The 23530-nt window shown below is 45.3% G+C and overlaps 1 protein-coding gene across 1 annotated transcript in view; it reads right to left on the reverse strand.

Moving 5' to 3' along the window:
- LOC146813810 (exportin-5-like) overlaps positions 1-23530 on the reverse strand; it is a 1013804-nt gene that overhangs the window by 84472 nt on the left and 905802 nt on the right. Inside the window, exon 29 of the mRNA XM_085610267.1 lies at positions 20019-20156. Coding sequence (XP_085466393.1) covers positions 20019-20156 — 138 coding nt within the window. The remainder of the gene's footprint in view (positions 1-20018; positions 20157-23530) is intronic.

Genomic DNA, 23530 nt, shown 5'->3' on the forward strand with positions numbered 1-23530 from the left:
ACTGTCACTTTACAGAAAGCAGCACATGGGTCCTTGCATAACATAACGCGTATTTGTTAAGTGCACCTAGCACCCAAGGGTCACAAGGCGCTGAATAACAGATGTATATTGTTACCCAACTCAATGGTACTCATTTTATCGACCTCAGATGGATGAAAGGCTGAGTGGACCCGCCGGGATTAGAACCTGTGACCATGAGGTCAAACACAGGCCCCTACAGTGGATACATTAGTCCACTGCGCCACCAGACCCTTACAACAGAGGGCGTGGCTCTCTCTAACCGTGTGGGATGTTCTGGCCACTAGAAAGGCTGTCTTACAGGAAAGCTCACATGGATTCACTTTAATTCTACCAAAACCACATTTAGTTCTAGGTTGGAGGGGGGGGGGGGGGGGGGGGGGAATGAGGATTAGGTCTCCTTAAGGGAGGGTAAATCTTTTAAGATCTTCTAGAAAGGCTGAATCACCAACAAAAAAACTGAGGTTTTGGGAGGGTTTTCCTGTGAGAAGTAATGGCTGCTAAGTGTACCTTTTCAGAAGAAAACTTCAGCTAAAATGTTGGCAAAATCAAGAAGCTATTGAACTACAGCATCTTCCTGATACCTGGTTGGATCTCTGTGCTTCTGCAGACACCAGATGCAAAACCTTTGAAATTTAAAGGAATAAGATATTTTTGTAGAATAATGTTTGACTTCTTTCAAAATGTTCATGCAATCTTCTGGAAGATCTAAATGACCATGTTGCAAGATTTCAGAAGCCAAACTGCTAAGTTTAACGACTGAGGTTTGGGGTGCAGAACCTGACCCCCAAACTTAAATAGGAGATCCGATCCACACGGCAGTCTGTTGTGTGATCGTTCAGGTAGGTGATTTCTGTGTACGCCCATTGTTGTGGCCACTATGGAGTGATTAGATCATCTTAGTTTTTTCTTTCATCACCTTGACGAGTAACATTGGAATCAGCGCGATTGGAGGAAACATGTAGATAATCTTCTTTGACCAAGTGATCAAAAGAGTATTAATCTGTGTTCCTGGATAGTAAAACCTGAATGCGTAATTCTGGTATTGTTAGCTGTCTGAATTTGCAAATAAGTTGATGTTTGGAAAATCGAATTTAAGAAAGATGTTGCGCGGTACTTCGTCATTAAGCATCCAATTGTGTTTCTCTTGCATTGGTTTGCTGACATAATTTGCTTTTGCATTCTGGCCACCAGGCAGGTGAACTGCATTCAGACACTTCTGAAATGCCTGGGAATGTCTGGGCTTCCAGAGCCCGAGCTCTGGATCTCATCCATCCCTGCTTTTTGATGTAATGCATTACTGCTGTACTATCCATCTGAACAAGCAGGGAAGATGCTCTCAAACTCGACAGAAAGTGCTTGAGGGCTTTAAGGACTGCTCTAAGTTCTAGAAAGTTGATGTAGTAAATGCTTTCTTCAAACACATAGTCCAGACCATTTATCTGGGCTCAACAACCAACCATGAGGCATCTGCTGCCATGGTCTGACATGGAGTCTTTGGTTGGAATGGGACACCCAAAAGGAAGTTTGTTGATCAGCACAACCAAAAGGAGGGAGCTGTTGCAGTCCATATGAGAGTTAACTTGTACTCCCAACTCCAAGAGAGTTGACTTCACCATTGTTATGGTCTCCTCTGTACAAGGGTGTTTAGAAAAAGAAAGATGCAGGACGCCATTGAGCCTAGAAGGGATGAAATCTAATGGGCCGTCAGATATTTCTTAGAAGTTTGATACTTAAGATGGATAAAACAGTCTCTCCTTTGAAGGTTATGCTTTTGATCCCAGTGTCTATGACTGCTGCCAGGTAATAGATGGATTACACTGGAGTCGCCGTACATTTGGAGTGATTGAATTTGAGTTGCAGGAGTTAAAGGACAGAAAGGGCCAAGTTGTAATGACACTGGACTTTTTGAGGCCAATTGTATCAGCTTTCTAAAATGAACAGTGACCACAGTCATGCAGTTTCTGTTGCTTATTTCAGGCCAAAACGCAGGACTTTGTACTGATAATAGCCATTTCCTACCAGACATTTCGGAAATGTTTGAAGCTTCTGAATGATTGTAGGAGAGTAGGATCTGCACTTATGTTGCCCCCACTTTTTTCTGATGTTAACACAGGTTTCTGGCTATAGCCTGGCTGGGACCCTGCTAATCAGGGCCCCAGCCTCTCTGTTCTCTCCAAACAACTTTGGAGTGCATATTAGATGCACTAGTGATTGGATACTGTGGTACCTTAGGAGCCCCTAGTATATGGTACCTTAGGTACCAAGGGCATAGGTACTTCACAGGCCTACCCGGGGCTGAAGCATGTATTATGCCACCCCTGGGAAGCAGACTAAATCTGACACCACAAGCCTGCTACTGCAGCCTGGGTGAGGTAGTGTTAGCACTCCTCACTGAGATATAGGTTCCCTATATCTCTCCTCACACACAAACATAAACCTATCAGTCACCCCTAAGACAGGCCCTATCAATCCTGAGGGCAGGGTGCTCGTTTTCCATGTGAGGGGGTGCCTCTGCCTGAGCAGGGCCCCTTTGCAGCTCTGAGTCCATTCTCTGTGGCGGTTTGTGGATGCGGTTAAACCATATACTCTTCAGTGCATTATAACCTCGCGGTAAATGCTAACTCTGGGATGGCTGCATCAAAACATGTCGTGTTTGGTGTCAAACGCTTTGGAATCATACCCCCACACCAGTAACTGGTGTGGGAGTATGATCCCACCCTTCTAGAGGGATAGACATGTACCCACTGTGGAAACACGGTAGAATCCTGAAGAGCCCTGCATCACAAAATGGATGCCACCAGTCACAGACACTGGGCTGCCCTCCTGCTGCTGACCGAAACTCACGGTGGAGGAGGCCCAACAATAGGCATCCTGTCACAGGGAGGTGTGACCACCGCACAGACAGGGTTTAGTGTATTGGGGCTGGGTGGGTGCACTCCTAGAGTGCTTTGAAGTCCTGCACTGGGGGAGCAGTAGGCTCCTCTGTGCATATGCCAGCTCAAACCGATTCAGGGGCTACCTGCACCTGCTCTGGCACGAAACTGGGCAAAGGGAAGTGGGTGTAGCCACCCACTCCCCTGACCCTTCCATAGGTGGGGTCATAGAGCTAGTCCCTCCCTTCCTTCTAGCATAAGTTAGGGAAACCTTGCCATTGCAAACTAGATATCCCTGGACGATGCTCTGAAGAAGAATCCTGGACCTTCGACGTTCCACTACCTCTGGAAGACTGAAGAATCTCCCTTGGAGTCAAGGAGTGACTCCCCTGCTTGGAAGGCACCAAAACTTTGAATCAGCGGACGCAAACTTTCCCGCTCCCGCCTGAGTCCGAAGTCCCTGCAGCCCTGGAAGTTTATGTTTATGTTTGTGCAATTTTTAAAGCGCGCAAATACCCAGGGGTGTCTCGGCGCTCAAGAAACGGAAATCGTGCTACAGCAAATAAATCAAGGTGAAAAAAGCCAAGTTTTCAGTTTCTTCCTAAAACTCAAAAGGGTAGGAGCAGTTTTGATATGAGTAGGCAGTGTGTTCCAGAGTTTAGCTGTGGAGACCGTAAAGCACCTGTCACCCCAGTTAACCTTCCTGGTTCGCGCAACTTTGAGTAAGTGAGCGGAGGAGGAGCGGAGTGTTCTAGAGTGTTCAAGAGGGCGAAAAGCTCTTCTGAGGAACTGTGGACCCACGTTGTTAAGTGCTTTATACGCAATACATAATGCCTTGAACTTTGTCCGGCTTCTGACTGGGAGCCAGTGTAAATGCCTAATATAAGGTGTAATAGATTTAAACTTGGGAATTTCCTGCAAAATTCGGGCTGAAGCATTTTGAACTAGCTGTAGTCTGTTTAAGACCTTTTCCTGGGCATTCATAAGAAGGGCATTGCAATAATCCGTTTTTGAAAGTACTGATTAAAGTTTTGCCGGCTGAAGGGGGAAGGTATGGCAGTAATTTTTTGATCTTTTTCAGAATGAAAAAGGATGAGGAGACCACAGAGTTGACATGGTGGACAAAAGTCAATTTATCGTCAAAAAGAACTCCAAGGTTGCGAACCTTAGTTACTGGTTGAGGAGGCGCTCCCATCTCAGGTGGCCACCATTGAGGGGACCAAACAGGCTCCAGTTTCCCGAATGTCATCACCTCTGTTTTATCGGAATTCAATTTGAGTGAATTTGATGACATCCAGGAACTGATGGCCCGCATACCCTCTTGAAAGTTTGCAGCAACCGATGGGCCGTCATTATGTACCGACAACACCAGTTGTGTATCGTCCGCGTATGTGGTAAGGGCGATTCCGTAGGATTTTATTACCCTCGCTAAGTCCGAAACATAAATGTTAAATAAAGTCGGACTTAGCGATGATCCTTGTGGGACACCACTTGGAAGGGTAAAGGTGTGGGAGATAAAATGGCCCATTTTTAGGTCTCGGCTAGCGAAGGCTGCGCTTGCGCAGTCTCGCTCGCGAGAGATAATGACTTGGAGAAGAGGGGCTTGAACCCGCCCCTCTTCTCCCCTGTTCTCCATTGGCTGGCCTCGTAAATGCTGGCCAGCCACTGGAGAAGAGGTCAGTCACTCCGATTAGGCCCCGTCCTTTTCGGATCGGGGGGCGTGTTTTTTGCGAAAAGTCTCAGGGAGGAGACAACAGCAAAACACGCCCCCGAATCCGAAAAGGACGCTGCCTTTCTCCGAGGCATTTCTGCCATGCCTCGGAGAAAGGCGGTGGTGTCCCGGCGTTGCTCCCTCACCTGATCTCCTTGTTCAAGAGGCCTGTGGCTTCTCTACCGAGGCATGTAGAGTCTCCAATCACCGGAAAAACCCCAGTCGCTGCGGAACCCGTATTTTTCCCGCCGAGGCTGCGAGAGTAGATGTTTTTCTTTCCTCAGAAAGTGGCCCCGGAGGAAGAGTCCTTTATACTCCGCTTTGGCGCCACGTGTCTTTTCTATCTCACAAAGGCACCTGTGGGAGAGCGGCGTCAAGGAATAATGTTTCCTGCAGATAACCAAAGCAAGAGCTGATAATCGCCCTGCAGCCCCACCGCTTGATCACTTTTAGAAAGGCCAAAGCATGGTGCTGAATTTCCAATCGGGTAGGGAGAGAGAGAGGGAAGAAACACTCGGCGCCAAATCCTGCTGCGCGGGTTTGCTTTTGAACAAAAGTGTTGTTAATTACCCGATTGATGTTTATGAATGGCGGCCATGTTGCGGGATTTTCACATGTGTCTGACTGAGCCTTGTTTTGCTGCGGCGGCCCCTCGGCTGATTGTCGCGCTTGGTTTGGACAAATCTTTCACCTTCTCCTCGTTCTCCTGCTCTTTCATTCCCTCCCCATTCACTTCTCCCTCCTCTCTTGTCTCCTTATCGCAGTCTCTTTTTCTCTTGCTTCCCTTGCTCGATCCATTTGATTCTTTTCCTCCTCTCCTTTTCTCTCCCTCTCCTCCTATATTTCCCTTCTCTTTCTCTGTCTCTCTCCCCCCTCCTCCCAGCGAGCCTGTTATTTTCATTATTGTTTTTTTAGCTCTGTGAAGTCGCACCGATTAATGAGCGATTTTATACCCTCCGTATCTCCAGTGCAACCGAGCGCGCGCGGCGTTGTGCTTTCTCGCCCCTCTCGTTCAGCCGTGTCATCGTTTTTCACTACAAACAGCCGTAATGAGTCTGCCTGGGACATAAAAAGGCAGCGTAAGCTTTATTCACCCGGTTATCGAAAGTGAATGGCATGGTTCAAACAGCCGTGGGCACCAGGAATTATAAATAAACAAGTCTCACGCATCTTTTGAGAGCATTTGCTCTGGGCGTGAGCGTACTTATAGAACTAATAGCCCTTTACTTGCTTCAGGTATTTCATATAAAGATGACAGGCCTCGAGGGGCAGCGCGGGGCTGCAGAGAGAACATTTTTATTGCAGCAGGAGCAGGATGGTGTGTGGGGGTACCCCGGGAGACCGGTTTAGTCGGGACACAGAAGAGACGAGGAGCTGAAACACTACTAGACAGCACATTGTCGTTTTTCACATTTAGAATTTCAAGCAGGGCGCAGAGTGATGTGCCCCAGATCACACGACTGGTTGGTCTAGTGCCGGAGCTGGGATTGTTACGCAGGGCGCCAGATTGAAACTGAGGTCCGGGCAGTAGTTTTGCCAGAGAACACATGTTTTCCCTGGGAAGGAGATTCTCAGTGACACATTGTTAAATCCCTTATCACATCACCAATCTTCACGTTTCCCTCTTTTAATATGTTCCTCAGAACGTGTTCCCTTTTTGTGGCGAGGGCTCATTGCGTGCTTCAGGGCGCCTCGTCGCGTTACCCCAATCCAGCAATCCTGTAATGTCTGGCATTGTTCAGGAATCTTAAACTCGAAGCTGCCACCAGGAAGCCATTTAACCCTCACTTCTTATGCGTGTCTCGCAGGCGCGCAACACCCATTGGACTCAAAGGGCTTCAGGCCCCCCCGTCGTGTGTGGCAGCCCGGGAGGAGACAGATTCCCCGCGCACACAAGGCCGCACCCGAGCACTTCACAGGTCTTTAAAAGACCATTTGGATGTTAATGAGGCCTCGCTGTTGTTTCACCCCTTCTAAGAGCCCCTGCAGCTCCATTCTGACTATTGCTTAAGGATTCAGCCCCCCCCCGAAATTTTTTCTTAGCCCCCCCCGAAATTTGGCTCTAGTTGCGCCTCTGGTGTCTCGTGTATATGTTTACTAAGAAGTCTTGTATAGCGCTGAGTTCAGGTATGCAGTCATTTTAGAGCGCTAAATTCGGCCACACATGCGCTAAGCAGTCCTCCCAATTTGGCTCTAGTTGCGCCTCTGGTGTCTCGTGTATATGTTTACTAATAAGTCTTGTATAGCGCTGAGTTCAGGTATGCAGTCATTTTAGAGCGCTAAATTCGGCCACACATGCGCTAAGCAGTCCTCCCACCCGCCAAACAGACTAGTAAACACACAGCCGTGTAACATGGCTACGTTTATTGAACACACATATGCTTGTTAAAGATGAAAATGGAGTTGATATTATCATTAAGAACTTAATTTACACTGCAACGGTCTCGGCATTGTTAAAGTTAGAGCTATTGGCATTGCTCATGACAATGCCGTTTCTTTAAATGTTTTAAAAACAAAAAACATAAGCAAAAATAATGTCATGAGCAATGCCAATAGCTCTAACTTTACCAATGCCGAGACCATTGCATTGTAAATGCTTGTTACTTTTTGCGAACGATCGGTAAGGAAGGCTGCAAGAAGTTGTTTAGCTTTATTTTGAATTCCTATGGCTGAGACACGGTCAATCAAAATTGCATGATTGACCGTGTCGAAGGCTGCAGAAAGATCCAACAGTATTAGTACAGCTGCTCCTCCATTGTCAAGTGTCATCCTTATTTCGAAGTGGATTTCCGGACTTCTCCAAGGCCATCGTGAGTCCCCAGTGACGCTGAGGCAAGTGGACCCCACGAGTGACGAGGAACCGCAATACCTGGGTACCGGGCACTATTTTCGAGTACAACCCCATCACGATGTTCTATGAACTTGTGCATTGGATCACGTGTGGTCCAAGCCTCCAGCAGGATTTCCTCCGAAGATCAGAGGCCTACCTCGTCCCGAGTGACCGTGGGCTCCTGGTGAGCGACTCCTCCCGAGGCGTCTTCGCGATCCCTTGCCGGCTGGCTTGTGGGTCCTCAGAAGACTTTTCTACAGAACCAAAGGGCTCCCCTGGTTGCTCCAGGCCTGCTCTGATTTACTCTCGCTGGGTGAGTCCCTTAGACCTTGCTGGTCCGCACCGCTGACTGTCTACACTTTCCCCGAGACTTGCTGTTACCAACGCTTGTTGGCTCCAATCTGGTCGCTGACACCGCAGTAAGCTGCAGACTTCGTGGGACACGCCAAATCCAGCCCCTGGTCGTCGTCGGCGCCTCCTGGACCTCATGGCTGAAGAGTCAAGACACCCGTGATCACCCGACGACTGTGGGAATCCATCTTCCTTGCCCTGGGTCACTACCAAGTGACTTTGAACACTGTCCCCTCTGCTTTCACGTCTTCCTTCTTCTGAATCCAGGCTTGGATTCCACCGGACACTTCTTCTGTCTTCACAAGCAGCAAGTCTTCTCTGGCTCCCACTGAAAACGACGCCGCAACCCGACACCAAAAGACACCTATGCACCCGGCTTCCCTGGGTGAGGTAACTCCAGCACTACGGTGCTCCTGTGTGTGTTGGCTCTAGAACTACTTACCCTGTAAGTGACTTGCTTGTAGACTCTCCCGAAGTATCCTAAAACATAAAAATTCCAACCGCGACTTGCTCCATTGAAGTCAATTGGGATCCGCGGCTGTGTTCTCACACTGCATGCGTCTCCTGTGGGTCCTTTACTTACCTGCCTTGGGTGGATTAGTGAGGCCCCAGCGCTTCTGAAGGCCCTAGGCCTTGTCCCCTCGCAAGTCGATATTCCTAAGTCTCTTTTTTAGTATATGGTCTGGTACGCTCCTAGGGCCCCAGCCATATTTGTGCTTAACTTGTTGTGAAATGTTGATTTGTGCATATGTCCTTAACTTCTAATCTGATAAAGAGATTAGTAGAGTGTGTCTAGTAATAAATACATATATATTATTTTACATATATACCTGTGTGGTGTCCTTTCATTTAGTGATTCAAGAGATTATAAGGTAAAACAAGCTGCTTTACATTCCTCTAAAGCCTTAGCCTGAAGGCTGCTCTCCACAGCTACCACTAGGATAGCTTTCTTTAAAAGGTTGTTTTAAACCCATTTACCATAAGAGTCGAATTGTACTGGTGAAAGGTGGCCACTTTAACTAGTGACCAGCATATACCAGGCCAACTTCTCACAATGATGTATGGTGAAATTTTGCATCTTGACGATCTATGGCACACAATGAATTTGATTGATGGTACAGTGGGTAAATCTGGTGAAGTGTCAACATTTAAACCTTCTCCCATTCTTTGAACTTGTTTGTAGCCCTGAGAACTACAATAGGGTGGTTTTCCATTTATGGTCTGTTCTTTTGAAACACAAAGGAACAGGAGAATTCCTTTCATTTTAGGCATGAAGGGACCAGTTTCACTGCCTCACATTAGGAGAATGCTGACTTCAAAGGGACACAACTTTAGATGGTATTAAAATGTCTTGCTTGGAGGAACGGACAGAGGAGATGATCAGAAGCTTATAAAACAGTCATTCTATACAATATTTGGTGCTCTTGTGTCAAATCTTTTCACCACCCATTCAGATGGCTGCTTATTATTCCCCCTACCGGAGAGGCGAACACAAAGTGAGAAAGAAATAAGATATTGTTTGCTTGCAGCAGTTGGTAGTTGTGGTACACCTTTTCTTGCTTTACGTGGTTCAACGGATCACTGGTGTTGGTGCTACTGCAGTGGCCACTCTGGTGTTGGTAGCGTCTGTCGTAAAGCCTGTACTGATGTTCCTTGCACTTTAATACATTGCATCTCTTTGTCGTCATGGGCTGGAACAGAGTGGTTTTAGAGGAGCAAATTACTTCAGTAGCGCTCTTTCTGGTGGATACTCTAACTGAAGGTTCATCTTCGAAAACTCCTCAGGCACCAAATTTGAGCTGGAATTGTTTTCTCTACAAAATGCTTCCATGTGCCGTTAGGTGGCACCATGTTGCACGCAGACGGCAGTTTCTTTTTTTTTCCTTTCCCTGTCCTCAGACCAATAGTGTGAACAATTTTAGGTACCAGTGCGCGATTCCTAATTTCGGACTCGATGTTAAAAAGAGGCCACTTCACAGAACAGGGAAGTGGAAGGGCAGTAAGGAATTTGTGAGTAGACAAAGAGTTACAAATGTATGTAACTTGTTCTTCTAATAAATACTTTTAATTGTAGATTTCTTACCTAAGAATAGATATGAGAGCAGTATCACCCTAGGTGGAGGGTTTGTGGAGTGGAGTAGGTCCAAAATGTCCTGCGGGACTGAGTGGGTGAAGTGTCCCTACCGCCAGACCTTAATGCTCCCTGAGCATATACAATGGCATCCATCTGGCAGATGTCAAGGACAGGCACTCCCATGAGGTGTCCTACCATACCTTGAGCCGCAGAGAAAGTCTGTAGCACAGCGATATGGGTACATGAAAATATGAGCCATGCAGGTTGAAGGACACCATACAGTGTCCAAAGCACACAGGATCTGAATCAGTGCGAGAATTTCAAATTTGCCTTTCGGCAGGAAGGCATTCAGAAGTTGATCCAAACAGGTCGGAGGAGTCGTCCTTCACCACAAGGAAATAGCTAGAGAAACAGTCCTCACATCTTTCACAGTCTGGAGACCTCTCAATAGCACTGCAGGTAAGTAACACTCACACCTCTTGTAACAGAATGGACAAGGTGCTCCTTTGATAGTCACTCTGATGTTGTAGGAGGAGGATTGGTGGAAGTTTTTGCAGATCAAAAAAAAGGGTAGGGCACACAGCGATTTGTAGGACCCATGGTGTATGACATTAGGAGAAAACTAAAGCAGTTGCTGCAGGGGAAGAGGGTCTGGGAAGACTGGTGTCTCCAATGGTCTGTGTTTTGCCTACCGGAGTCAGAAAGGTGCCCGGAGCTGAACCCAAAGGGTCAAATAGCATCGAGACCAGAGCTAGCAGCATTAAACATCTGGAGTCAACTGTGGTTCCTCGTGGCCGAAGGCACACCATTGGGAGCAGGAAGTATGCCATAAATCCGCAGCGTGATTTCCTTGAAGACATCAATTTGCTGCAATGTCACCAATTACCCAGGAGAATCAGGCCACACCAGAATCAGCTCCGTGACAGGACACCACAAGGGACACAGATTGACAACCTGATGAACTTGAATTTTCTCTTTGGATACATAGTGGAGGGATGAGGTTGAAGGTCACTTCACTTTGTTGTGTTTGCATTTTGACTTGGATTTGGACTACAAGGGCTATGACCACAAAGTTGACCTCTCGCTGGAATGCTGTAGGAGCAAAATAGAGTCCTTGCCCATGACCTTGAACAGAACTTATGTAAGGACCGCAAGTTCCTCTTATGTTCAATGACATACAGCTTCGCTTCTCATCCGAGATGGTCTCTGGGAGCATGAAGTTGCACTTACTGTACAACTGTGAGTCATGTCCTTAACCCAAGACACCAGAGTCACGCCTTGTGCATGTCTGTGAACAACATCTGCTTTCTGTAGTAACAGCCTGGTTTAAAACTTGCCTTTCTAGTATGGGACACAGATTCCTAGAACACTGGAATAAATTTAGAAGTGGGAAGAAGACTGACGAAATCGGGAGAGGAGCTCTGGATCTGTGTTGAAAAGCACGAAAAGAAAGGAACTGGAGGCTGATCATGACGGTCGCTCTGCAGAAGAGATCTGCATTGCCACAATAATAATTAGACTTTCTTGGTGCCTTTCCCTAGCACTCTCCATTACCGATCAAGCCGCAGGATGTGATAAATCATCACCTCTGACAGGGCCCCGCTGAGAACAGCTGAAATGTGTTGGGTTCGACACTAATGACCGGAAGCAGCCTTTCAGCGGGAGACCAAGCCGCAAGCTGCTCGTCTCCAACGACATTGAACAAAGGTGTTTTTGTAAAAGGTTTGCAGAAAAAAAACCTCAAAAATGGCAATCACATTGCTTCAAGAACCTGTCAGGATGAGCAGGAAAAGAAGAACTGGTTCAACTGCCACCTAAAAGGCATGATGGGATGCTGGTGGCATGCTATTTCTTAAAGGAGTAGTGTAGTTTCTCAGCATTTCAGGCTATTGGGCCCTATTTTTCTCACTTTACCCTTAAAAAGGTGCATGGAAGAGTTTTATAGTCACTATGTTATAATCACAATGTTCACACGTAGGGTGACATCAAAGAAGAATTCCTGGTGATTTGGGGGGGGGGGTGGAGGGGGTTATAGGGCTAACAGCAGCTCTAAAATAAGCAATTATTCTTCATTTCTTGTAAAACCCAGAACAAATCCTAAAGATATGAAAAACATGGACCAATACCATGGGTTCTTTTTAAAGAAAAACATTTAGAAAGAGCAGTTAATTGGCAGCTATCTTTGAAAAAGAGCCTGGTTTTTGAGCTGCTCATGGCATGGCTAGTTTCAGTACTAGATTACAGCAGAGAGGATGGTGGCAATGTCACACCCTTTATCCCTTTAGATCTATTCATTGTGTTTGTTGCTGCTGACCATCGAACACTGCTTTATAAGACTTCTTCTGAATCTGGTGTCCCTTCCTTCGCCCACATATGGCTGATGTCCTTTCTACTGGACAGATATCTGATGGTAAATTTGCCCCATTTTTAATCATCGTTGGCATTAAAGTCATAGGAAATTAAACAATGTTCATTGTCTAGATGTGAAAAATAAAGGTGAAATAATGTTGGAAAAGGCCCACTTAATTGAGGGGTTCACTCCTTAGTCCAACATTATTTAACATATGTAGCATCTTTAATCACACTGATTTCTACATTTATGCAATAAAGGTGCCAAGCAGCTGTGCAAGATAGTACCTTTTAATAATTCCAGTCATCTTCTTTGGTAAGCCTCCCAAATGATGCTGCAAGTCCTTCACTTTAAAACCAACTGTCTGGGACTACGCTTTTTTCGACATAATGCCACCCCAACATTTCATAAAATGGTGTTCCATGCCACATCTACTGCAGGTAGCTTTCACAGTTGGGCATGTTCTATTGTTAGCCATGTTTCCAACTGTTTCACAATGCATACACCGTCCTTCGAACCTAGTCTCCTTTAATCTTTTCAGAAAGGACTTTGTTAGACCCCACAGGACTATCACCAGGAGAGCATTTTCTATATCAAGCACTGTAAGCTTATGGAGTGTGGATCCATGACCGACATCCGTCCCAATTCCTAAAAGGCATGCAGCCTGAGCGTTTTGGAGGAGACATAGCATTCTACTAAAATATGAAATTTCTGTTAAGAAAACTCATGACTCTCAGGAGAGAGCGAGCTCTGGATTCGCACTGAAGGTGTGGAAAAAAGAGAACAGACTTGTCAGGCCGGGTGTTTGCTTTAAGTCTTTGGTGACATCACTTCTGGCTTTGATACAAAGCACTTCTCCCTACTTGTGATGTGAGAGCTTTTAAGTTTCCTGAACCAGTCGTATGCAGTAGATTAATCTACGGGAGAGGAATCTACAGGGAAAAGTATCCATCAGAAACATGTTTTTAGATGAGTAGCTGCTGATAGCTCCGCGGGTAAGACAATGCCTTAAAAGGAGGAAGTTTCTTAATAGGGAGCAAATTGAGTGGTCAGATACCTCCAGGCACCTGCACTTTATTGGACTCAGTCGCCCAAGAGACCTTGCTTCCAGGTAGGAGGCGGCAACAACCTGAATCGCGCTAAAAAGCGCCGACAAACCTCGCGGCGCGGGACGCGCTCAGATACCTCCAGGCACCTGCACTTTATTGGACTCAGTCGCCCAAGAGACCTTGCTTCCAGGTGGGAGGCGGCAACAACCTGAATCGCGCTAAAAAGCGCCGACAAACCTCGCGGCGCGGGACGCGCTCAGATACCTCCAGGCACCTGCACTTTATTGGACTCAGTCGCCCAAGAGACCTTGCTTCCAGGTGGGAGGCGGCAACAACCTGAATCGCGCTAAAAAGCGCCGACAAACCTCGCGGCGCGGGACGCGCTCAGATACCTTCAGGCACCTGCACTTTATTGGACTCAGTCGCCTAAGAGACCTTGCTTCCAGGTGGGAGGCGGCAACAACCTGAATCGCGCTAAAAAGCGCCGACAAACCTCGCGGCGCGGGACGCGCGCGGGCGAAGCCCGGGCCAAGGGCGGGCCCGTCCTTGCCCGTCATCGCCAGTACGAGCCAGGGCAGGGCCAGTCCCTTAACCTCCGCCCTCCTGTGCTAACTCCTGGACTGCACACAAAGGTACTGTGACCATCCTTGTGGGCCCTTATTGTGAGCCTGTAGCCCTTCTTCATTATATTTGATAGTGTACTTCCCTGGTTAGGTCGGACCCTTTCGCTATCTAGCACAACTCGATTCGCCGTTGTTAACATCTTCGGACCTTCTGCATCTGGGGCGAGTTGTTTCTGTGGTAAAAATGTATTGGCATTTGTGCTCCCACAGTGTTGCTTGAGTGTTTCATCTGTCCTATGTTTGCGACCTAAAACGCTTGTAATGGGGAAAAGAAAACAGACAGTAAACCATTCACCTAAAATACCCAGTAAACACAGGAAGGTCAATATGACCCTATTGAATTATTTAACTGGGGCCGTTGGGGACATCGAAAGACAGATCAACTCAGTGGAAAAGAGACACTAAATAATGATACAGCAGATCCTTTATCACCCCAACTGAGGAACACGGTTAGTAACAGGTCAAGGGATAAAGGGGCATCAACGAGTGATTTCCCTGATACCCCTAATCACGCTCAACAGACTAATGGGTCCATCCAGGTTAATAACGACACTGTCCTAGCAGGAACAGCAGTTTGCGACCCCCTTGTCTCACCTAACAGCATGGGTACCCCACTTATTTCAAAGCCATCAAATAACACTCCTAATGAGGATGTGATAGTAATCCACCCGCAACCCATTTCTACCCCTACACAAACTAGGATTCAACCAAAAAAGTGCCAGGGGAAACAAAAAAATGTTAAACATAATACACAAAAGCACTTAGGCATACCAAGTGCAATGAAGGGGAAAAAGACGTGTAGCGATTCTACATGTGAATCGGCCAATCTAATCATAATCATTAAAGATTTAAAGGAATTTGTGACAAAATCACTAAACACTTTTTCAACTAGGATAGAGAAAATGGAAAAATGCTTAGATAAATTGCTCGCGGCCCAACCCTCTACTGCCCTAGGGGCTGGTATGGCGCCCCAGAGGCCAACAGGTGGTTACGATCGAGTAGAGAGGGAGGGCTCGAGCGGAACTGTCGTGCGGCCCGATACGGGCGCACTAGCAGCTTTGGGGCAAAATGGTCGTCTGGACTCGTCTAATCACGGCTCCACGACTACTACTATCAGTCCCTTAGTAAATGGCAAACCTTCCAGGCATAATGAGACAGGTAGGGTAGGCTATAAACCCCTTGATAGACGGACGGGGGGAGAAGATATTAATAAGATGGCAATTAATAGAGCCCAAACACTTAACCTCCCTCCGCCTGCAACACCATATACTATCATCCTAGCCAATGTACCCAAACTGGATCCGGCAGCTAACGAAACCTGGCCTGCCTTAAGAAACAAAACCCTAAATTGGTTGGGAAACAGGACTGGTCTAACAAATGCACTCTTCGGGGAATTTAAAATGGTGAGGAGAGTGGACTGGGTTGGAACTAACAGCAAACCTTATAAAGGAGACTGTATAGTATTATCGCTAGGTTCACCAGTTCTTGTTAATGAAATCTTGTCAAGATTCCAACATCTGAACCTTACTAATACTAGCATCCAAGTCCGCCAGTTGGACTTTTTTTACCGCTTGTCATTTAAAAATCCTGTTGAAAACCAAGGCTTGCATTGTTGGAATACCACAATTTAGCTGTCTCAAATAGATTCGCCCCTTTATCTACCCTAGACGAGAATGAATGACCACCAACTAAAAGTTTACAACCCCTGAGGGTGCCTTCCCCTCCTACTAGCACAATATGGGGTGCACCAACTTCACTGGACCAGTTTGTGTCGAAACAAGTGGACGATGGAGGCAGTACCCAAGCTAGTAAAAATATCACTTTGGGGACTACTGTGGATTTTATTGACCATCATGCTGGGATTTGTGGCATTTGCTTTTGGAATGTGGCAGGCCTAAAGCAAAAAGTGAATGACCCCGCCTGGCTGGACTTTGTTAGTAATTTTAATATCTTATGCCTACAAGAGACCTGAGTAATCGACGGAGTCCACATTAATGGCTTTAAAACATACCACACTCCTGCTATTCGATCACCTTTTGGCAGACCAAAAGGGGGGCTTTGTGTATATGTGTCTAACCTGTTGGGGGTACGTAACTTAGAGATGGTGTGTGCAGAAATTTTTTATCAAATCGTCTTAATTCATATGGATCTGTTTACTGTTTTGGTTCTGATTAATTTCTATAATAATGTGGAAAAGGATCAGCTGGGGTCTGTATTAGAAAAGCTTAGTAGGGATATTAATAACCTAAAATTAAGAGGTGACATAACCTTAATCCCCATTTGGGGTGGTGACTTCAATACTAGCTTGTGCCCACTTATAGATGCGGGTAAATGCGGCCTAACTCTGAATAAGAGTGATCCTTCAGTCCACTTTCAGCACACAGCCAAAGGTGAGCTCTTAAATGAGCTCATGTTTAAATACGACTTTGGCTTCTCTAACTGCTTATGCACGCCTAAGGTGGATTTTGGCCATACATTCATTGGTAGAGGTGCCAAATCAATCATTGATTTTATTCTTATCCCCTATCATCACGCCAATTATGTGAAAGGTTACAAAATTCACCAAAATACCATGAGTGATCATTTGGCCATCAGTGTGAACATAGCCGTCGCTAATAGCGCATCTCGAAAATTATGTACCAGTATGGCATAGTTGCAGAATATTGAGTTGGGCAGGAAGAACGGCTATGCCATACGTTGGGCTAGCCGGGACCCTGCAGAGCTCAATAATGAAATAGTTTCCAAGGCAATAGATCCAATTACAACATGTCTAAGTGATAACCCGTCGCATGATGACGTTTTAAAAGCTTTTGACTGTATCACTGAGGTTGTGAAAAGCACATTGTCCAGGGAATGCAGAGGTACAGGTAATCCTAGGAAGGGATGGTTCGACCAGGATTGCACCAGATGTTATTCAAATCTGAAGAAAGCTCTGCATAGACCCGAAAGAGACAGCAGTGAGATTAGGGCCTGCAGGAAATTGTATAATGCCGCAAGAAAATCCAGGGTGAACAAACTGAAAGACAATGCTTGGAGAAATCTTTGCGAGGCCGCCGAGAGTAAAGACAGCTCCAAATTTTGGTCGGCTGTGAACGCCCCATTCTTAGTTAGTAACCTGGAAGAACCAACTATGGAGGTGGCAATCGACGAGAGAACCTGGCTAGATTTTTTCTCCAATGTGTATTCAATAGAGGGTGACGGGGTGCCCACTGACGAGGAACAAGATACTGCTAGAGGGAAACCGAAATTCAGGCCTGTCAACCTTCATATTTCACTTCAGGACGTCAACGCGGCAGTGAAGGCCAGTAGTGGAGGCAAGGCCGCGGGCCCAGATGGGATACCTATAGACCTCTATAAATCAAACCTTGAGGTGTGGGGTCCCATCCTGACAAGGGTCCTACAAGCCTGTTGCGAAAAAGGCTTTATTGAGACTTGGTCAGAATCGATCATAGTTCCCATTTTTAAAAAGGGTGAGCGAGGGAACCCCGCCTGCTACCGCCCAATATCCCTGCTGGACTCCCTTATGAAGATCGCCGGTAGAAGTGTCCTAGATCATTTACAAGCATGGGCAGAAGAAAACGACATTTTAAGCAATGTGCAATATGGTTTTAGAGCTGGGTTAGGTACTAATGAGCAGATCCTGAATCTTAGTATATTAATTGGTAAATATACACAGGCAAAGACAGGGAAACTTTACCTGGCTTTTGTCGACCTCACAGCCGCTTTCGACTGTGTAATACATGATAAGCTGTGGGAAGTCCTTAATGCGTTAAAAGTCGACCCTGTGATAATACTTTTCTTGAGACAGCTGTATTCTGGCGCAAGGGCAAATGTCCGTTATGGACTGAAGGGCGAGTGTTCTGCATCTTTTAAGGTGGAGAGGGGCGTCAGGCAAGGTTGCGTTTTGGCACCTCTCCTGTTCTCACTCTATACGAACGCCCTGGAACAGGAGTTGGTGTCACACACCAGGGATCCCCCGAGGGTATACGCACGCCCGATAGCCTCCCTCCTTTACGCCGATGATGCGGTGCTCATGGCTCGTACACAGGTTGGCCTCCAAAGGGCTCTTTCTTTTTATACGAGTTTTATGGATAGGCTGGGCCTGAGGTTAAATGCTAAGAAAAGTTTTGTCATGGCTTGCGGGGGGACCACTAATAAAGCCAGAAGCTATCAGGCGGGTGGAGATAGGGTGGAAAGTATTGACCGGTTCAGCTATCTGGGCGTCCTTTTTAACAGAACCGGCACATGGACTGCAGCAGTCAAGGCCAGAAGCCTACTTTTTATGAAGTCCATTGCCGCTTTAAAAAATTTCTCGAAAAAACTGGGGAAAAGGCCGCCCGTAATATTATTAAAAATTTATCAAGCGAAATGCGTCAGCACAGCCATTTACGGGGCGGCCATTTGGGGCTTCCATGATTGTGCTTCGTTACAATACATTGAAAACGGGTTTTTAAGGTATATCCTGGGGGTTCCAGCTAGCACTTCAGTTTTTAACTGCCACAGCGAGCTTGGAGTCGTCTATATCTCTGACTTAAATAAAATCCAACCAATCTTGTTGTGGCAGAGAATTTGGACTTCAGTTAGCACCGGCTTAAATAGGGACATTATTATGGACGCCATGAGTTTGGATAATGTGGACAAAATACCCTGGCTCAAATATGTCAAAAAGTTCATGCATGATATTGGCCGCCCAGACTTTTATTTTTTACCTGAAAATATGAATTCTTTTAATCGAAAGGACCTCAAAAAAACTTGCATGACTCACTTAGAAGAAGTCAGGCTAGCCCAAGAATTGAATAAAATCACGGTGATTAATCACCAAATTATTACTGTAACATGCGAGATCCAACCATACCTAGCATGGGTAGCAGGAGGGTATGACAGATATTTGTTATCCAGATTTAGATTTGGGTCTTTTTGTCGCCTAACCACCCACCCTAAAATTAATGATTGGTCGAGGGATCTTTGCTGCTGCCCATGTGACAATATTTCACCGCAATCTACTATACATGTCATTTTATTTTGTAAATTTTATATTAATGAAAGGCGTAGATGGTTGATTCCCTTTTTAAAACAAGGTGGATGGAGGCAATGCCGCCCTGCACTCATGTATTTACAGAAGCTGGAAAACTGTTATTGCATTGGATCAGTGTTGGGTTTTTTAAAGGGCGTGTTACGAGCTAGAAAATGTGTAAATAATTAAACCTTCAAATTCGACACAGGTTGGAATCAGTCAGGGCGACATTACTTGTTCATGAAACTTTCCCTCTTTTGGATCAGATGTATTTTATGAATATATTTTAATCATTTCTCACACGTTCTGTATTTACAGCACAACGATGTATCTTATATGTAACCAATGCTTCTATTTTTAGCTGCTGTTTTTATTAATATGTTTGCTTTTATGATTTTAATTCTCAAAATCGAATAAAGCTTGGTTTGATTTGATTTGAGTGGTTTTAGGGGAGTAGAGATCAGAGAAGGTGGTGGAATATTCAGAATCAGGAGCAAGGTTAAGTTATACACCACTTGTGAGTTGTAGAGAAGATACTAAAGCAAACCCAGATGCACTGAATCATGTATTCAAGAAGGGGACGATCAGAGAATGCGCTGCATTCTTTATGGGTAGGAGAAGGATGATCTATTCCAGAAATGATCCATGTACCTTTTCTGGATGTAGGGGTGATACTGTCTATCAAGATTTTCTCCACAACTCTTATTTGCAGGAGGCAAGCTGACTGAATTCACTTAGTCACTCACACTGAAAATGTTGTCTAATATAAAAAGGCCAGCAGAAAATGTGAAGGGCCAATCAATTCAGTTTAGGAAGCAGAAAACAAGACACTCCCTTGTCTTGCAAGTAAAGTTATATATGGCTCTTTCAGAAGAAGATAACACGTGGTATGGGTGCCTGTATGTGCAGTCTGATGGTGGTAAAGGATGCCTGCATGAGCATCTTCTGTGTCTGCCTTTGTGTTTGCATATGCAACATTTTGAGCATAAGGCTAGTAGAAAAGCCACTACAGTATGCCTGGCAAAGGCTTTTACTTTTATGCACTAGTCCCACTGTCTGCTAGCAGATATCACATATCAGTGCCTCAAAAAGACCTCCAAAAAACTACACACACCAACTTACCAGAGCACAATATATGTTGTAGCCAAGCTGAATAAGGTCCACCCTGCAGAAGTAGTAATCTCCATGCACTTGTAATGCTTTCAGAACCATGGTGAAGAAATATCTAACAGCATTCGCGAACAGAGTGCCTGGAAGCATCTGAAATGAGAGAAAGCACAGTAATGAACATGGCAGAATCATTATGCTTGTGGCAATAAGAACAACATAACCACGTGAAATAAAGGTAAACATGATATTAAATAGGAGCTAGAGAATGATGTGATTATAAAGCAGCATTATTATTCAAAACAAATCATGGGCGAAATTTGCGTTTTTTTAAACAGGTCCATCAGAGAGAAAAAGAGAGAGGGCGAGATAGTGAGTGGCACTGGTGCACTGCCTTATTCGGAGTAGGGAAAGCTATTTACTTGTAATCCTATTTCAAAAGGGGTATTCCATTGGAAATCAAAAGGTAGACGGAAAGGTTACATACCTGTGATGCTAGTTCTGCATCATAGAAAATCTTCATTGAATTCATAAATACTGAGTAATTCCTCACTGCCTACAGCTGAATAACTTTTCACTGTCTACAAAGACCCTATAACACATTTTAACATAATGTACTTAAGGAAATTAACATTGTATGATCTCATAAAAACATGTTTATATCTTGCAGAATTTCAACGATATTTCAATGCTAGACTGTCCGAGATGCCACTTTCTTTCTGAACACTGAAAATGCTGAAATATGATTAACGTTTTCAGGTTACGTCATCTATCATGAAAAACCACTTTCAACAGTGAATGCATGAAGAGAAAATGCAGCCTGATAGGTTTACACTAAGAAAGGTGAAAATAGAGGCAGTTGCCGGTGAGGGTGAGGTAGGAGGAGGAGGAGGGAGAGGGAGGAGGAGAAGTTACCCCACACACACACACCCCCACACACACTTTTTGCCCCCTTTTTTAGCTACGAGATGCTGATTTTCGACTCAGACTGTGCACTGAGGCCTGCTCAGAGCTCCTTCCCTAAAGAAAAGTTTTGTCTAATCTTGCTAAAATTGGCAAAGGACATTAGCAACCCTGCACATCCCTATTAAATGGTACTCACGGAACCTAGGGCATGTGTACTAAAGAGAGTACCTAAAGGGTGCAGCATATCTTATGCCACCCTAAGGGTCCCACATACAAGTTCAACGCAGACTGCTATTGCAGGCTGGGTGACATGGTGCAAACCATGAGTAAAAACACGAGATGACACACTCCTGCATTTATTAGATGCAGTGATGCCAAAATAACTGCATCTAACATTTGCAAGTCACCCCATACAACAGGGCTTTGAGCCATAGGCAAGGAGCATTATATTTTATGTAAGGACATATCTGCATGAGCAGATGTGCCCCTGTGATGTCTAGTTGTATTGCTAGATATTGCAAGTGATTAGGGAAGCCATTTTAAAAGCATGTGCTAGACACTGGTAAAAACGAGTTCCCCAGCAACATGATGGTTTCACTGAAAATAGAGATTTCTGGTATCAAACATCTCGTGTTAATGAAAAAGTTATTTACCTTCGGTAATGCTTTATCTGGTAGAGACTTAATATAGCCGCAGATTTCTTATCTTTGAATTTTCCTCAAGTGCCAGAATGGATCCGGAAATGTTTTCAGCATTACTCCTGCGCGTCGGTTGAGGGCGTCGAGCGACTCCGTAACGACATCAACCATGTATGCGACTTCACCAGAGTCCATATATGCCCCTCCTCGACGAGCTGATGTCCGTTTCTTCTGTGACTATTTACCTCGCCACAAACGCTTAGCCATCATGGAAACTGGCTGCGGAAACAGTGTGCCATAAAAGAGAAATACCTCTTGGAATTAATTACGAAGTCGAAATGTACGGTACACTAATATGAAGAAAGGAATCTTTTAGGTAAGATGGAAACAGTTTGCAGAACGGATGGGTCTGTAAGGAATCTGTGGCTAGACTATGTCTCTACCAGATAAGACGTTACTGAAGATAAGTAACTTGTTCATTTGACCGACGCCTAGCCGCAGACTCTATACCTTAGAATAGATACCTAAGAAATACCGTCCCTGGAGGAGGGTCTGCGAACTGATCATACTAAAAATCTCTGAATAGAACTAGCCGGCCTATAATAAAACAGATGAAACCGGACACTCTTAAGAAGATAGGTGAGCAAGAGCATACACGTCAACCTAAGAATTGTGGCAAAAGCCACAGGCACGTAAAGTCATAAAGATGGTGAAAGGCATGGGAATAAAGTTACCCATGGCAGAGACACAGAAATGTGCCTGTAGACAATATTCAATATAAATACAATACTAGATCGCTCCAAAGGTGGGATCTGACCAATGGTTGGCTGTGACTTCGGAAACCAAAAGCCACAGCACATGCCACTAAGCTAAAGGGACTTGACTTAGAAAACCAAACGTACTTCACAAAACACATAGAAAGTGAACCTGTGAGCAGCTGGGGTTTGGAGGACCCGAGGTAATAGCGAATACATTAGAGGCAAACTTCTCCTGAGAGACCCTGAGGAAGGTTAGCTTTTATCCATGGTGGAGGAGCATGGATTAATGCAACCACCCCAAAAAATTGTAAAGAAAATAACAAGTATTGACAAGCAGAACGCTTGTGTTAAGAAAAAAATCCCATTCGCAGAACAACACAGATGGGATCATCCAACACACAGAACCAATAGAGGTGGGATGAAAAGCTAGGGCATATATAGTGAACAAGCAAAGATGAGACTGCAAGATAAGAATGAAGGGTACATCCATGTAAGCCAGGAAGGGGTAAGCAGGGTTCCCACAGGTCAGATCCGTCCTACTTCCCAAGTGTTGGGACACCAGAACCGACCGGAGATGCACAGTACCAAGACTTGGAGTACCGGACCCATTGCAGCAGCCAAAGCTTGTTGTGTCCAGGCTGGGCACCAATGCCAAGGAAGACCGAACTGTATGCCGAGGGACTTCAGGGACAGTGATACCTACATCGAAAGTGGCCCAGCTGTCCTGTCTCTCTCTCACACACACATACATATATACAAATCAAACACTGAATAGAGTAGCAACCTAAACTCCACGCCTGTCAACTGTAGGTTATATTAATTATGCCTATTTGTTGAAGAGGGCTTATATTTTAAAAATAATTTAAAGATCGCAAAAGGGTTTTTTTGTTGTTGTTTTTTTGTGTGTTTATTGAGTTTTATAAAGCATTATACAACAACAAAACACTACTTGGAGGTACATCAGACAGTGCAGGTGAGGCATCAATACATGGTATAATAGTACAAAGTTCATTGGAATCAGTTGTGGAGTCTGTATAAACATAAAAGAGCAAGCAATCAGGACAGGAAGACGGGGCACACATACTAATGCAGGGATATGTCCATAGCATTGTCCAAAAGAGTAAAAACGCTAAATATGGGGCACAGACATTAAATAGGTCGTGAGAGGCGACCAAATATCACGGGGTCGGGATGTTATTGGCAGCTCCTCAGCATAGCAGCACAG

Source organism: Triturus cristatus, chromosome 6, assembly GCF_964204655.1.
Source record: "Triturus cristatus chromosome 6, aTriCri1.1, whole genome shotgun sequence".
Classification (NCBI taxonomy): domain Eukaryota; kingdom Metazoa; phylum Chordata; class Amphibia; order Caudata; family Salamandridae; genus Triturus; species Triturus cristatus.